Raw genomic sequence first — 17,358 nt, forward strand, 5'->3', positions numbered from 1 at the left:
TCCCTGTAACTTATTGAAGGTATGGTGAGATAGAGTGTTCAAATTGTAGATATGAGCAAAGGCCTCCATGCCAAGGTAAGCAAATGCTGAGGTAGCTGTGATCCCATGGGAAGTTTGAACTAGAGAGAGAAGAATGATGAAGGCCCTTTGCACCAGGGAAAGAAGAAGGCTTCTGTTCTCAGAGATGAAGATGAAGATGATCTCAGAGATAAAGAGAACCTTTGCTCTTGAACAGCTCATCCTTAAAATAATACCCCATAAGTTGACATGGCCCATAAACACAGCTGTTGGAAAAGCTGTGAAAAATGGGAGGGATTTCATGATTGCAGATTTCTGGGCAGCTGCTCTTTGTGGAAATTAAATGCCACAAGAGAACTGTTTTCTTGTGGAGAAGCCTCCATAAATGGACAAGAGGAACTCCTCTCCCTAAGTGAACTGAAGAAAGACTCCTTTAGAAGTGATAAACTGACTGAATTGGTTCTGTACATTGTTAGCATGAAAAAAAGTTGTAGGGGGGAGAAGTGTTCTAAAGGTTTTATTCTGTTTCTTATTATTCTTTCTTTTAGTTACTGTTAATAAAGTTTACTTTATTCCCTTTTAAAGTTTTGAGCCTGCTTTGCCTTCCTCCTAATCCTGTCTCACAGCAGGAGATGAGTAAGTATATTCTAATGGTGTACTGGTGTTTGGCCAGCACTAGACCCACCACACTTCTCAGTAGGAATATATTGGAAGTTTTGTAGCAATGTGTTACAGTTTGAAGACAAGTGTTCATGTTTCTGATAACACTGAGATGCTGGAACAGTCTCTGATAATTTGAACCCTGTTCTTCCATCAGCAAGTCATGATTCCTCCACCCCGTTTTTTCTCTTTTAAATATATTAACTTTCAGTTAAAAAGTACTGCTGAAAAGTACTTTATTGTTTCAGTTTTGCTGACTGTAATGTGAGTTCTCACACTGTTTTAAAAATAATTTCAGGTACAAGAGTACAGAGAGGCTCTGGAAGGAATACTTATTAGAGAGAAGAATGGATTAGTGCTAATGCCTGAACTGTATGCAGTCCCTCCAGAAAAGGTATTGTGAAAATGCAGTGTCCACTTCAGTATGTAGAGAGAGCAAGAGGAATGTCAGTCTCATAGTTTTTCTGTGTCTGATGAATTTAAACCAACAAAAAAGACTATTGCACATTATTTTAAAAAGTAAGAGACTTCTCACAACTCCTGCTGAGAAATGGTAAACTTTAGGCTTCCAAATGGTCACACTTTTCACTTGTAAATTTGATTGTCTGTGGAAATATCACAGCAGGTCTAAAATTTTACGTCTTTAGAGCAAGACACATATTTAAGAAGTGTTGATACTAGCTTAGGAACTAAAGCTCAAAGAAGAAATAAAGCATAGATTGTCCTACCTGTCTAATCTATTGATTGCCTGTGCTGCCCTTTTCCAGAGCATGTATGGGAGCCAGGTTTCAAACGGATTAGGGTTTGGGCTGGGATTTTGGTTTGGGCAATTTCTTTTCCCCCACCTTTGCTGTTACTGTTTATCTCATTCTCCCATTATGACAGAGAAATTCAGATGAGCTTATGTGCTCTTCCATGCTATTTGCCTTTGTATCCCTCCCTGCCAACTTCTTCTCCCACTCCAGACTTCTCAGCCCTCACTCACTAAGGGTGTGGAGCCTCCTGGGTTGGTCTGAGTTGCTCAGCTGATGCCTTGCTCGCAGATCTGAGGTGGAAACTGAATTGCCTTCCTAGTGGGAACAAGCGTGTAAGAGTCCAGAGCCTTCTTGTGAATTTTGATATGATGACAATGATCTGAAAAACATGCCACATCAACAGGGTAGATTTTGTCTGTCTGTAAAAGAAATACGAAATGGCTGCCTGAAGATGTAATCTGGGAGGGTTTTTGCCCTGCCCTCAATAGATCTGTATACTGCAAAACTAAGGCAGTTTTTCTAAATTAGTAAGTCTACTCCTAATTCTTCTACTGACCGTCCTTGCTAACACAGGAAAGGTGGAATAATCTTAATATTGGAAAGCACCTTTGCTTCAGAAAGCTGGGTAGACATGAGTGAATTTAAAGTGTCATCTTGGAAGGGGTTGGAAAGCAGACACCCAGTTACCTATGCTCAGCCCAGAGGGAAGGCAGCAAAGGCATGGTGAGAAGAAAGTGGAAGAGCTAATACCAAAGCTATAATTGCATGCACAGTCCCCATTCATCCTCCAGCTCTGAAGGGTGGGAAGAGGTACAAAAAGGAACTGTAGTTCTTGTCCCTGAAATTGTATAGCCTTAGGAGTGAAACCATTACATCTCTATGTCAGTAGTAAGGGCAGTTGAAAGGGTCGATGTTAGATTATATGTCTGCAAATACTTACATGTTATTGGTTGTTCTTCACAACTTTAGGGTAATTTTCCTTGCTTATGTATTTGTTTTCAGGTGGACGAGGAGTATGAAAATCCTCACTCGGTGGATCGTGTCCCAGTGGGAAAGTTGCCCCATCTTTGGGGCCAATCATTGTATGTCCTGAGCTGCCTGTTAGCAGAGGTAAGTATTGCTTGCATAGTAGATAAACTTGCATTGCATTTTGTTTGAGATGGCTTGGGCTTTAAGTATAGTTTGGCTGGCAGGTAGAGGCCAGTGCCTTTTACAGTAGAAACATGTAAACATGTACATGAACCATGAAAGCTCTAAGCTTTCAGGACTTTTTTTTTTTTTTTTTAATATAGCTAAGCAATTGTCTAATTGCTTCTAATCAAGCTGAGTAAGTTGTCCTATGGTCTGGAATTCACTTAGAATAGAGAAATATGCCCAAGCTGACTTGCTGATTTGGCTGTTCCAGAGCCAGGATTTTGGGCCATTTCAGCTTTACTAGGCTATACCTTGCTCTATGGATCTACTAGTCAGACACATTAAAATCAGACTAGATAAAAGAAGCACAAATATCTTAGTGGAGCTACAAAAAAATCACTTTCCTGGTAAAATTATGTAACTCTGAAATAGGAATTCTGAATGCAGATTGTGTCAGCCACAACCATTTTCTTGTTGTTTCAAAAAATATTGCAGCCATTGTTTTTATTGCATGTCCTACTTTGTGGACAGGGTAGACAAACCAGGCTTTAAGTCTTGCTGTCCTGAAAAAATATGAAAATTGGTTAGGATTTATTCTATATGTCAGAAGCCTTTGGCTTAAATTCTGTTTCCTTACTTTTTTCTTTCTTTTGCATTTGTTCTAGGGATTTCTTGCTGCAGGTGAAATTGATCCCTTAAACAGGAGATTTTCCACAGGATTTAAACCTGATGTTGTGGTACAAGGTGAGGGAATTTCTGTGAACATTCTGTGTGAATTTAATAATGTGGTGGCAAAGTCCCTGTGTACAGGAGAGATGAAAGATGTGTTTAAAAATAATGTGCGTTTTTTTTTTTTTGCATGGGACATAGATGCTTTGACGACACTGTGAGAAGGAGAAAGAGTTTGTTTGCCTAGCTGCCTTTTTCCAGGAAGGAAGATCAGGTTTAAGGCACTTAAAAAAAATTGTTAAAATTTTAAGGCTTGTCTGGAATTGGAGAGTGGCAAACTTAATCTTGTAGTGAAACAGAAAATCTTGACAGCTTCTAGAGAGAAGAAGCAGGACTGACAGGAGATGGATTGGGTTAATCAGGTTTCATGTAGCCCATTTACAGAGGAACCAGAGAGCACTGAGTGAGGATTGTCCCTGTACACAGAGTGACCTTAAACAGGGAGTGTACAGGGAGTGACCTTAAACCAGAAATTAAGTAGAGAGCAAACACCAGCAGATCAGGTCTTAAAGACTTTTCCAGTGCCTGGATCACGCTGAAAGAGCAACCAGCTCATTTATCAGGAGCAGCCTTTGTCAAGGATCCTGTGACCTGGGCTGGTGCTTGTTTACCCCCTGTTGGTGCCTCATGGGAGTAGCATTTCAATATTCCCAAGTGCTTAATTTCCAATAGAAATAAAAGTGCTTGCTTGTTTTTAGCATTCTTTGGCAAGTATTCACAATACAGAGAAGAATTATTAGTCCCAAATCAATAAGCCACTTATCATGGGCAAAACCTGAAGTGGGACAAGAGATGGGTTCTGAGCCTGGATTGTAAATTCCTCTATTAGGGAATTTTTTTCCTCCCTACCTCTGTCATTTCGTGTCCTCTGAAATATGTATTGCTGTACAAGTGACAGCACCTGTTCCCCAGTGACTTGGCTGCATTGTTATAGGGTGCTGTGTTAAAAAAACAAAGATTTTAAAGTCATCTTTCCCTTTGTTCTGTGGGGGGGAAAGCACTAAAAGAGACTCTCTTCTAAAAGATACTGTGTGATCCAAGCCAGTGGTACTCAAAGAAATCAGAAGCAACTGATTAAGTCTCCAGGAACCTGCTTTAACCTCAGCTTTGACCCTGCTTTGAGTAGGAGGTCTGAGTAGAGACCTCAAAGGACTCTTCTTGCCCTTCTGACCAACACTGTTGTCCAAAGTGGACAGGAATGGCAAGAAATACTGAGAAACAGAGAATAGAAATCTGTCAGGTGCCCTATTAATCCTTTTTGATTTCATGAATCCATAAATTAAGAAAAAAGTGAGGTCTTCATGCCTTTTTGGTTAGCTAAATGCATTTGTTGAGAGGTGACAGTAGAGACAGTCAGTTAAAAAGAGTAGAACGTTGGTTTTTACTTGTGTTTTTGTTTTCTGTTACACAGTAACTGTTTTGGCAGAATCTAATCAAATTAAGAATCTGTTGCAAGACCGTGGAATCAATGTTCAGAGCATTGCTGACATCCATCCACTCAGGGTGCAGCCAGCTCGCATCCTCAGCAACCTCTACACCATGCTGGGTAAGTATTTCAACATGGAAGCCTCTCTGCTGCCAGACAAGGTGTTTTTTTTAAGAAGCTTAACCAACTTAGAACTTCTGTCTTAAATTAGGGACTCAAAGAGGTGGAAAAATTACCTCATTAGAAATGGCAAAGAAAATACAAGTTTCCCTGTGCCCTTGGAGTTAGACAAAAACTGACTCTTCATTTGTCCTCCAGAAACTACTTCCACAGAGAAACTGGTTTTTGAAAAAATGCCTGGTAAAACACAGAGGAAAAAATCAAGTATTTTTCCTTTGAGAAGTCATTTGAGTCTGGAAACTGGGCAGTATGATTTTCATCTTCTGAGCAGGCAGTCTGGGAAGTTTTCTGCTCCAAATCAGGGAAGCTGTGCTGCTATCAGAGCATCTTTGGGCTGTCAGGTTTTTGCTAAACTTCCTTCCAGCCTGGAGCTGAGATAAGCTGCTGAAGCTCTCTGTCTCTGCTGCAAACCCAGAAGCCTTTAGGGTTTTTCTAAACAAGACTTTAAATACATTCCAGTTCCTCAGCAGTGGCTCTCAAGTCCTGTTTTCCTAGAGCCTGAACTGACTTAAATAAATGCTCCAAAGCTCTGACTGGTTCTAGTTGTTAAGTCTATTTATAACTTTATAACTTATTCTTGATAATCCTTGATGGAATTATCTGGGTCTTGGTGGAAAATTTGTTACATGTATTCCTAATTTAACTCAGTTTTACTTCCTCAGGCATGCCAGCAACTCATAATTTAAAACTGTGGATACTGCTATAAAATAAAATTGAGGTGGGGTGACTCAGCACTGGTAGATTCCTTTGCTGTCTGGACAAGGGGAGCTGTATCCTGCTTCTCTGGCAGTCTGGAGCACGTTCCCATGGCAATTTGGTTACAGATAATGCTGAGGCTGCTCATGGGGTGAACACTTTTTGTTGTGGTGGTTTTTGTTTGTGAGCTTGTTTTTTTTTTTGTTTTAACAGGGAGCTTTTTATGGAATCATTCAAAGTAATGGGGCCTCCAGATAAATTTTAGAAAGTATGCCTTTTACACAGAGAAGCTTCTGTGAGAGAATCTAGCTCTTAATCTCAAAGTTCTTCTAAAAAAATGAAACATTCGCAGGGTTTTGCTGAAGCTTACATTTATTTTATTATCATCCATAATAGCTTTCTTTCACTAGTGGGGGAGTGTGAGTAGGATGATTTGATACATTGTTTTTAACAGTGACTTCCTTGGGAATGTTCACAGTAGTATTTTTTCAGGCCGTGGTTGTTTGTTTTTGTCAGAAAGATTCGAGAGAGCTCCTGGCTGCTGGTGCAAAGGTTGGAGTGTGGATCATTGCTAATAAGCTCTGCTGAGAAAAGTGAAGCTTACTGAAGCCTGATGAAAATCTTTTGTTGTTTTCAGATGTACCTTGTGTGTTGATTTAGCCTGCAGACATGAGTTTTTAAGGCCCTATATCTGAAAACACTGGAATTTCTGGGTTATGTTGATAGCTTTGTTTTTTGTAATATCACATCATCTTCTTGGTGGGGAAGCTTTGGGTGCTGAGCAATTTCTGTAATTATAAGACCATATCCATGGCTGGTGAAGCCAAAATTTTAATTTTTAATCAGGCCTTTGAAGGACTCTGGTTATTATATTGCTGCTTGCTACAAAACCAGTTTGTAGCTTGTAGCCTCACACTCTGTTACTGGTTTTCTGCCTTACTGGTATTAGTGGAGTAAATTTCCTGTCTAAAGGGGTTATTTTGGAAAACAACACAGGAGATGTTAGCTGAGATTCTTTCCTTTCCCTTTCCTTTCAGGCCGGAACAAGAACATGAAGTTAAGCGGCCGACCACACCGGCACATAGGGGTGTTGGGCACCTCCAAGCTCTACGTGATAAGAAATCAAATATTTGCTTTTACCCCTCAGGTAAGCATGTAAAGCTGGCAGGAAAATCCCTCCTTTCTTAATGGTGAATCATTAGTGAAGCACTTTGCTTTTCCCTGCTGTCACTGTACCTTAGGTGGAGCAGGGCTGAAACAGCAGATGGGCTTTACTTTGTTGGGTTTTTAAGAGCATGGGATGATCAGCATGGTAGAACTGCTGATAAATCTCTTTTCAGTCATACAGAGTCTGGTTTCTTTGGCTTCTGGCTTAGGAGAACACAGTGAATCAATAGTGCAGAGTTGTTACTGATCTCTGCCCACACCAACATTCTAATCTGTGAAAGAGTTTCTGCAGAAATACATCATTTAATATATCTTTCTACCAATTGCTTTGATGAAAAATTTAGTACCACATAAGTGTGCCAAATACTGTAACCCCTAGGAAGTGAAGGTGTGATCTTTTCATTATGTTGTTGAAGGGGTAGTAATGCTGAGAAATGGATGTTGTGGATTTTTTTCTCTTTAGTGCATTTTTTCAACGTTGCTGAAAGTTTGGATCCTCATAGAATCAATGCCTCCTATTGATACATTTAATGAAATGCAACACACTTACTTCAATAGAATTATTCCAGCAGTTGGTACTAGATGGCCAGGGAGTCCCCTGCTCCAAGCATGTACAACTGATGCAGGATAAAGAATGCATCCACCCTTCTAAACAGATGTTTGACTAATGAAGTCTTTAAACTCCAGCTGAAGGCATTCAGTGGACTCTGTGAAAGGCTTTTGTACTGATTCATAATGTCCAAAGAAGTCAGATTTACTGCAAAAAATGTAGATCCTTTCTCATTCTTCCCCATGTCAGTTGATCACAGCTTTATAAAATGTTAGTTGTTGTGTTACTTCCCTGTACCAATTTTCACTTTTGCAAATAAGGGACAAATTCCTTAGAGATGGGATTTTTTTTTTTCAAAATACCTCTTAGTTCACATCTTGCTGTGTAAATAAGAGCCAGTATTCCTGCTAAAATCTTGTCATATATCAAATAAGGACACACTTACTAGGATATTGCAAAATGGCATTTATCTTAACATTAGCAATACAGTAACAGTTCCTGCTTATTCAAAGTTTTACTCAAACCTCCATAGCATTTTCCATTGTACTTCGAAGCCAGAAACTTCTCCTGACTATTTTTTTTTTTTGAGGTAGATGGAGTTAATGTTTAATGTCACCTTCCTAAGGTTAGCAATTAAATCATCTTGTTGATCTTGACTAGTGTCCACAGAATTTGGGATTTTGTCATTTGTATTTCATTCTCTTTTCTAGTGAAGACATTGATTAGGTTTCAGGCAAAGGCTGACTTCATTCAGATACAGTATTTCTGAAAAAACAGTCAATAACTACCTTCTGAGAACAATTTTAAAAGTAGTTCTGCTTCCTAGGAATTTTTGTCAGCTCACTAGTGTGAGCTGAATTTTGCAGAAGCTGGCAGGTGTCAGCCACTTTCTTATACTTACCGTCTGGTTGCTCTAAAGAAGGAAACTGGACTAATCTGTTGAGGTTGATTTTTGACCATCTTACTTTATCATTTTGTCATTATCTTGTCTGTCTCAAATTTGCTTTGTTTTCCTTTGCTTCCACGCACTGGAATTGGCCTGATTTTTTAAACAGCTCTTCCTTTTTAAAGATGGGCAGTGTGTTTCCTTGTCTCTGGATTTCTGGGACTTTTTCTTCCTGAATTACCAAAGCTAACTGTGAGTGGCTCAAGGATTGTTTTGGCTAGTTCCTAATTCCTTCTGTGAAAAAATTTCCCAGGACTTTGTCAGTTTGAACTTCCATGTTCTTTATGCATTTACCCCTGCCCAAGGCTTATGGGTTTGCTTTTCTTTTGTTGTGGCTGATCTGATACACTTTCCATTATTTGTCCAGCTTCTTTGGTTCCAGCTCCTGAAGTAGCCACAATAGTGGCTTACTGTGGTTCTTGGCTTCCTGCTGCAGTGGGAGCAGCACTTGGCCATTGCACATTTCATGTGCCTTTTTCCTCAGTGACTGCCAGCTTTTCTGTGTTCTGCCTGACTTTGGTTCCCAAGAGACATACAGTCACTGGAGACATACAGCTCCCAGTCCCCAGTGTGCACTTAAGCCTGTTTATTGTTTTTGTTACTATTATTAGCTTTTTTCCACATTTGGAGTACTTCCATCTTCCAGATCATAGGTCAGTGTAATTGGTCATGGGGAAGGTTCTGCTTCATGGCTGTGCTTGCCCAGGTTTTGTTTGTACAGCTTACTTTGGTGGTCAGTCTACAGGTGTAAGGAAATGGACTCTTGCACAAGCATGGATTTCTTTGTCACAGTCTGAGGCCTTGTTAGGTTAATTCAGATCATTTGTGTTGTGGTCAGGAGTAGCTCATATGGCTTCTGTGAATGATTTAAGGGAGGAAACAAACAAAAAAAAAGGAAAGGACTAACAACTACCCCTATGTTGTGTTTTTCTCTTCTCTAGTTTACTGACCAGCATCACTTCTATCTGGCTCTAGACAATCAGATGATTGTGGAGATGCTCAAGACAGAGCTGGCTTACCTCACTTCTTGCTGGAGGATGACAGGGAGACCAACCTTGACATTTCCCATCACCCACACAATGCTTGGTAAACTTAATTTTCAGTTTCAAGCAGATTACTGCAGGAGGATAGGGTGGATGTTGGTTTGAGAGGAGACAGTTAGCAGGATTTTTAACATCAGAAGTACAGTTTTATTTTCTCATGTGTATGCTGAATTTGGATTACATGGTGATATTTAATTTTGGTTTTCTCATGCTTCACTTCATATGCTTCCATCACCGACCATTTCCATGCTATTTCTGTCTAAAGAAATTTCATAGAAATCCCTTTGCAACTTGTCTTGAGTGGGTTGGTGTTTGTCTTTAGAACTTATCCAGGGGTTGTGTTTTGTTTGCTTGTGGTCTGGGATTTTTGAGTAAGCTAGTATTGATAGCAGTTGTGGGTTCTGCTTAAAATTTGCCTGATTTACATTGTAGACAACACCCAGTAATGCACTGTATTTGGATGAGATAATTTAAGAATGTGTTGATGAGCTTCTTCCATTATTCTTTCTTAGTTGATGATGGTACTGACATTCATCCAGCGGTTCTTGCTACAATAAGAAAATTAGAAGATGGTTATTTTGGAGGTGCAAGGTAATGTCAGAATAGCCAAATTATTATCTCCATGATTTTTTAAATTAAATCCTGTAAAAGTCTCAGTTCTATACTTGTGATAGTACACAGACTTTGTACTAGAATACTGCAGGAAGGAAGTTTCAGCTTTAATTACTATGTGGCAATCAAATGGTAGCTGGGCCTGGTGCAATGGAAAAGATGTGACTCCCAAAAAGTGTGCCATCTCTGACTGCCATTCATGGATAAAGAAAACAGACATCAAATCTTTGGAAATATGGAGTCTTGAAATATGAAATCTTTGAAATATGAATCTGGCTGGCCTTCTGTTATTAAAAAGTAAATTACTTTCATAGTTACTGGACATGTTTTAATTTAATGTAGTACTTGTAAGCTGGAGTGTTCCATTCATCTGTGTGTAAAATATGATGCCACAATATCTCCCTGTTCTTTTTCTGCTTTCCCCCTCAATCATTATCTTCCTTTGACAATCAAATATTGTCATGGTTTAACTCCAGTCAACAACTCAGCCCCAATGGCCGCTCACCCTCACTCCCCTTAGTGGGACTGGGGAGAGAATTGGAAGAATACAAGTCAGAAAACTCATGAGTTGTGATAAAGAGAGTTTAGTAAGTAGAGCAAAAACCACATATGCAGGCAAAGCAAAATGGGAAATTCATTCACCACTTTCCATGGGCAGTTGTTCAGCCATCTTCAGGAAAGTTGTACTCCATCAAATGTAACTGTGGCTTGGGAAGACAAACTTCTGTATCCCTGAGCATCCTCCTTCATCATTTTTCCCCCAGCTTAATAAGCTGAGCATGACACCATGGATGTCCCTGTGGTCAGCAGGGGTCAGCTGTCTGGCTGTGTCCCCTCCCAGCTCCTTGTGCACCCCCAGCCTGTGCTGGTGGGGTGAGAAGCAGGAAAAGCTGGGGTGCTGTGTAAGCCCTGCTTAGCAGTACCTAATGCATCCCTGTGTTATCAGCACAAATCCAAAGCATAGCCCCATCATTCAGTCTTATCCCTAAAACCAGCACAGATGGTTTAGCAGCCTCCAGTTCTGTGAAGAGACACATTCATGGGGCCTTCTCAGCCCCAGTTTCTTATGCATTATCCTTGGAGCTCAGGTCCTTGGAGCTCAGGGTCTCTCTTCATATGAACATACAGCACCCTGCATAATTAGGCTTTGAGTTAGGCCTGTTACCATAGCACAGTTAAAATCAATTAGTACCTAGAGCAGTAAGTACCCAGCTGGATGTGCAACTGTTGTTTTCCTTTTTTATTTTTCAGTGCCAGTTTCTGTGGCTTTACAGTTGCCAGAGGTGGATTTGAACAGTAGGTTTCATAAATTTTGGAAGAGCTGTGGAAAGCTAAGTGAGCATTAATCAGTATCAGGATGGTGGATGTTAATGCTCTTTGGCATGTGTCCCCTTTTGCAGGGTGAAGATAGGCAAGCTATCAGAATTTCTTACCACCTCTTTTCATACAAATCTGAGCTTCCTGGATCCAGATTGTGACCTAAAACTGTTTGATGACCATAATGACAACTGTAATAGTCCTGACAGTGAATATGGAGACTACTCAGCAGATTTCTGTGAAAAAGGTAGTAGTGTTTTTTCACTTGGTATTTTTTTCTCTGTCAAGTTCTATCAGCAGAGCCTGGCTTTGCCTGCAGTGCAGAGTCTGCTCTGTGCACAGCTGATGGTCCTTTGGTTTTCTTGTGCACCCACCTGAGGACAGGAGAATGAGTTCATGTGTGTTCTTCCTACATTTGTAGTGTGGCATTGACTGGCAACTGCTACAGCAAAGCTGAGTCTGGACAGTCAGCACGTGGGGAGGTGTGGGAGAGGTTAAAGGACTGTGAAGAGTCGTGGACAAGAGCTTGTGTGGAAGAGATTGTAGAGTCTTAGAATCATACAAGTTGGAAGAAACTTATACAATCATCAAGTCCAGCTGTGTTCTATGATCTACCAGCAAAATAAAACCCCTTTTGATTCCTTTCACAGGCAAAACTAGCTTCTAAATCTGTTTTCAATGTCAAAAATGTTTTTTTTTTTCTTTTGTTTCCAATTTTTTTGGCTTAAAAAATCTCTTCCTTACACTATTTCTGCATATTTGAGTGTCCTTATAAATAAGCAATAATATAGTGGTGTGTTTGAATAAGAAAGTGATGATGATAAATAGTGATTTTTTTTTTTACCTTTAAGAAACATTTATTTTTTATGAATGTTACACTAGATAGCCAGGATGAGCTGGATCAGTATATAAATGATGTCCTGCAGAGCACAGCCCTGAAGTCATACCTGCCTCCAACTTCAAAGACAACAACTGAACCTCCTGTGTTCGGTGCAAACCATTCCACAGAGGAGATACTGTCAATAATGGCCAAGACAAAGGGCTTGGAAGTTCCAGGTATTTCTCCCTATTGTTTATTTAGTGATAATAATTTAAAAACCTGGTTTGGCTGCTACAAGGGGTAAGTTCAAGTATTTAAAAATGATACCTTTTGACATACTTGTGCCACTAGTTCTTTCCTTATAGAAAGGAAATAAGAAATTGCTTAACAAGTAAGAGTGACTAAAGTTGTTGCTGTCATGTTCCCCCAGTATCCTGTGCCATGGTGTATACACGGAAAACCTGCAATGAAATGTAACATGTAATCAAAATTAATGTTATGGAAGCTGCTAAAGCTTCTTAGTTGGATAGAATTTTAGGACCCAAATCAGTTAATTAATTGTTTTGTCTTTGCTTATAAAGGCAGACAAAATGTACTTTTTAATTTTAATAAAGTTGCTGTGAAATGAAATGTTTCAATACAAGAAAAACATAAATATTCACATGTGCTTTCTAAATTTGTAAGAACAAATGGAGTAGAGAGGGAGCACAGTCTTTCTAACTATGCTGCATTTCTGATAGCCTGATTGGAGGGTATGCACCAAAAGAAGACTGACTGAATTTGTAGATAGATTCTGACATATGCATTGTTTTATATGCAGATATGTAGTATTAAATGCCCTGGTCACTGGAATACTTCCCTTAACTTCAGTGTAAATTAATAACTTCCAAGCTTTTCTATTAGTTTTTTCTGCAATCTTTCATATGCCACATCATCTGATCCTCCATTGAATTCAGCATATATGAAGGTAACAGAGCATTATCCTGCATTTAGCATTACAATTTTAATTATGAAGTCTTAGGCCATTTTCTCCACTCATTTCCTGTTGAAATGTTTAAAACACTTGGCAGGGTCAGGTCATTTTGCTGCAGGATTTTGGACTCACAGGCCAAATAAGAGGTATCAGTTGAGCATGTGGCTCCTGAGCCTTTGACATGCTGAAATCAGAAGCTCTCAGAGCAAACCTGCGAGGAGACAAAGTTCAGAACATGAGCTTGTCTCAGTTCTGCACACATCTCAGAAGCACTGCCTCTGTATTTTGACTCTTGGAGGTATTTTTATTGTTTTTACCTAGTCAAGCTGCTTCATGTAGGTGGTTTTGATTTTCATGTTACTGAAACAGTCATTTTTTTCTTTGCTTTCCAGCTGTGTCTATGTCTCTTCCCACTAAAGTTCTGAACACACACCGAAAGTCTCTGAATCTTGTTGATAATACTCATTTCTTTGGGACAAAGGTAAAGTGTAGGAATTTTAATGCTGTTTGTGGGTTTAGGATGCAATGCTGTAGCCTTTCCTCCTGTTTTCCTTCCAAACCCTATGCCAGGTCTCATTTTTCTTCACAGACAAGCCATTTTGTCCAAGGCACTCCCTTGTTTTGAAAATTATTTTTTTGGCTGGATGAAGGTTTTTTAGTCAAATAGACACTATCAAGTGGAAAGTTTTTAATTGAATGTGCAAAACAGAAAAGAACATAATGATTGCCTAAGTTTTAAAAGCCAAAAGTTAAGTCATTGTCTTTAGTTCTAGCTGAACACAAGGGGAAGGACAGGATGTTCACAGGCTTTAGAGATGTTTTCCAAGAAATGCTGCTTATAGTAACATCTGGGCAAGAGGGAATATGTGAATGTCCTTAGGGCACCAGCCAAATCCCACCTCAAGGCATGAAGATGGAGTTGTGCTGGGCACTTGTTTTGTCTTGGTATATGTGGCCAGATGCTGAGAATAGCTAAAAGAGGTTCTATCCACCCTCCTGAGGGATTCTGCTCTGCACAAGGCTCTGTTTGTGGAAATGGTATTTTAAGATTATATAAACTGCTGAACAGATTGTTAAACAAAACTTCTTTTCATCCAAGAATTCACCACAAGATTACATCCATCATCTGATTAATTATCATTTTACTTTCATGACCTTGGAAAATTTATAATGGCAATATTTGCATTCATAAAAAACCACTTATATACAGGTTAGAGATGGAACTCAAAAAGCTCTAAATTATTTCTACAAAAAAAGAATACTATCTTTCTGCTTTTCTCTTTACAAGTAACATAAGATGACAGGAAAAGTATGCAGATAAAAGTATGCAGTATCAGATTTCTTTGTTTTGTCAAAAAAGAAAAATAGATACAAGGTTCCATTCTGGGGATTGTGTTTCTTGGGCTTAGTCTCCTTTCTGTGCCTGCAGTACCCTGGCAAGAACTAAGTGATGTGTCTCTATTTCAAGTGCAGAGCTTTGTTGCAAGACTGTTGTGATTTTTTTAATGCCTTTTTAATTGAAGTTACAAGAAGTTACAGATCTGCTACTTTTTTCAAGGTCATGTCTTGTGATTTTTCATCCATCTTTGTTATCAGGACCATGAAAATGTTTTGCACTTACCTAAAGATGCTCATGGTGATTTGGATTGCAGGAAGCTTGTTGATCAGCTGAAGGAATGTCCAACACTCCATGATCAAGCAGATATCTTGTACATCTTGCATATACTCAAGTAAGTTGCCTGAGTGTGAGCTTCAGCATCTTTAAGTTTGGTCACAGCTATCTGATTTTTCTTGTGCAAGAGGTTTCCACTGTTCAGGTTGTGTTTTGAGGGGACAGTGGAAATATTTTGTGCTTTAACAAGCATATTTTCAGTTAGTTTGATTACAGGAATTATTTGGATACAAAAGAAGACTTGTGCAAATTCTAGAGTTGATTGGCTCACAGTTACAAGTATATAAAGTCTCCAGGGCTCACAAATTAGATGCACAAATCCTTTCCATGAGTGAGAACACACTCTGCTATATTTGTGGCACTCCATTTGAAGTTCACAAAGATTTGGTGTGATTTTCATACACAAGAATGAAAGTGGAGGGAAAATTCATCTTGTCATTTTCTAACTAAAGTCAAAATGCAATTTTAATGAGTGCTCACTATTTTTCCTCTAATCTCTTTGCATATTTAGGTATAAAACTGGCTAAAATTTGATACTTTTTAAAACATTCTTGGAAGCAGTCTGGACCCATCTGCTGGAGTTAGTAAACACCTGCTATTTAATGTGTTTTATGGGAACAAAATGCAAATAGAAACAACAGAATCATCTTCTGAAGTGTGTTTATTGAGCTTTTTTTTTTCTTGTGCAGAATACTGCTGGAACCTGTCAGGTAGTTAGCTTTTGGTGGAAAGACAAGTATGTGTTAATCACAGATGGTCTTCCCTACTGCTACAAAGACTGCATTTTTGTTTATTTTAGTCTGTCTCCTGTGTGGACATCTTTGATCTTCTTGATTTCCCAAACAAAATGTTTAGCATCCTCTCTTAAAGAGTAAAGGAAATCCTATAAAAAATATGTTTTGTTGTTTTACTGCATGTAACACCAGTAATTTCACCAAGGGAGACTGTTGAGCAGGCAGATGGTCCTCTGGTGGACTCTGTCAGCAGGAGTTGAAAAGTCATTCTGTGACAGTTCAAAACATTACCAAAGAGAAGCTATAATGCATTGAATTTCAGAAGTGAATTTCAAAAGTGAATTTCAAAGGAAGAGAAATCTCCTTTGCTTTTTTCAGTAATGGCATAAGCAACACAGAAATTTAGTTAATGGCTAAGAAAGAGGAATGGCTAAAAAATCCCCCTGAAGGATCTGGAAAATGGGTGAAGTCTTCAGCAGCACTGAAGGTATTGTTGAGTTCTGCTCTGACAAAGCACTACCTGGAGTGTTCCTGCAGCAAACTGTCCTTGTGAATGCTCAATTTAAACTCTAGTAGGAAATCCTTCAGGTGGTTCCTTTTCAAGGTGCTGGCTCACAGCTGAGTGAGTGCTCAAGTCAGTGTGAAAGTTCCTGGTATCAAGAGGATTTTGTCCACACAGAGTCAATCTGTGGTGAAGGCACAGATGTCCCATTTGATATTTAATTCTGTCACCAGCATGAGCAAGGCAGTCAAAATCCAGCCATGTGCTAAAGTTTAGCATTGTGCCTGATGACAATTGGCTCCTGTTTGTTTTGTGGCAGAGGTGCTGACTGGGACACACAGCTGGATGGACAGTATGGGGTCACTGTCCACTGCCTCCTCAATGAGCTCTACAGAAAGGCAGGCCTCAATCAGGAGTGGGGCTTAATCCGTTACATTTCTGGCATACTCAAAAAGAGAGTTGAAGTCCTGGCTGAGGTATGAAATACAAATAATCCTGGTTCAGCTTCCTACCTGGGAACAGAGATAAAACTACCAGTTTGCTGTTGGGGTTTGTGCTTGTCCTTCTGGTTTTACTTTGCAACATACAAAGTGCAGCATTTTAAATTAAATATTGGTTGTTTTTCTGATCTAGAGTCTTACTACATCCTTATCTTTCATCTGTACTGCAAACTGTGCTAATGTTGGCATGGACTGAGAATGTCACACTGTAAATAGTTGTGAAAGCTTCATTTCATCTCTGTTAATTGGAGAACCTTAACTATGTGCTTTGAATGCTGCAGTTGTCACTGGTAATTGTCTGTTGCTGTTGTGATGATATGAACACTTCTGGAGCACTGCTTTGTCAGGGTGCTGGTGATGACACAAAAACATGTTCTGCCTATTTCCATCCCCTTGGGTCAACAGTCTGCCTTGTGAATGGATGTTTGGAACCATTTAAATATAGAGTTCCCAATCTTATCATTGTGCTGCTGATTTCACTGAGCAGGGAAACAGGCTACTTTCAAACTCTCATAACCCTGTTGACCTCAGGAGATCTTTGGCAACTATTTAACAGCATTCTGCTGGATTTGTGTGTCTGGTAATTAATAGAAATGCATTTAAATATTGCTAAAGAAATGTAATTAACTTGATTTGGTGAATTAAAAGCCATATCACTTCCACATGACACAGAGAAAGGTCTCTTGCTTTTTGTCCCCTTATGACAGGCATGCACAGACCTTCTGTCACACCACAAGCAACTTACAGTGGGCCTGCCCCCAGAACCCCGTGAGAAAATCATTACCACGTAAGTGGGAGCTCTGCCTCGGGCACAGGCTGCCCTTCATCTTCCTGTGGTACCTTCCTGCTGCTATTATCTTCTTTTAATCCTTACTCCTTGCCCTCAAAGGGATTTGTAGCCACCCAGGTAGAATTGTAGGCACC

General features: G+C 39.5%; 1 protein-coding gene across 3 annotated transcripts in view; it reads left to right on the plus strand.

The window, feature by feature from the left end:
* Positions 1–17,358, plus strand: part of PHKA2 (phosphorylase kinase regulatory subunit alpha 2) — a 43,572-nt gene that overhangs the window by 12,949 nt on the left and 13,265 nt on the right. For all 3 annotated transcript variants that reach the window (XM_063182808.1, XM_063182812.1, XM_063182820.1), the window contains exons 11-23: positions 977–1,072; positions 2,436–2,543; positions 3,233–3,311; positions 4,708–4,842; positions 6,636–6,745; positions 9,203–9,347; positions 9,817–9,895; positions 11,317–11,480; positions 12,116–12,289; positions 13,419–13,507; positions 14,623–14,756; positions 16,254–16,410; positions 17,142–17,221. In XM_063182808.1, coding sequence (XP_063038878.1) covers positions 977–1,072; positions 2,436–2,543; positions 3,233–3,311; positions 4,708–4,842; positions 6,636–6,745; positions 9,203–9,347; positions 9,817–9,895; positions 11,317–11,480; positions 12,116–12,289; positions 13,419–13,507; positions 14,623–14,756; positions 16,254–16,410; positions 17,142–17,221 — 1,550 coding nt within the window. The remainder of the gene's footprint in view (positions 1–976; positions 1,073–2,435; positions 2,544–3,232; positions 3,312–4,707; positions 4,843–6,635; positions 6,746–9,202; positions 9,348–9,816; positions 9,896–11,316; positions 11,481–12,115; positions 12,290–13,418; positions 13,508–14,622; positions 14,757–16,253; positions 16,411–17,141; positions 17,222–17,358) is intronic.

Source organism: Melospiza melodia, chromosome 2, assembly GCF_035770615.1.
Source record: "Melospiza melodia melodia isolate bMelMel2 chromosome 2, bMelMel2.pri, whole genome shotgun sequence".
Lineage (NCBI taxonomy): Eukaryota > Metazoa > Chordata > Aves > Passeriformes > Passerellidae > Melospiza > Melospiza melodia.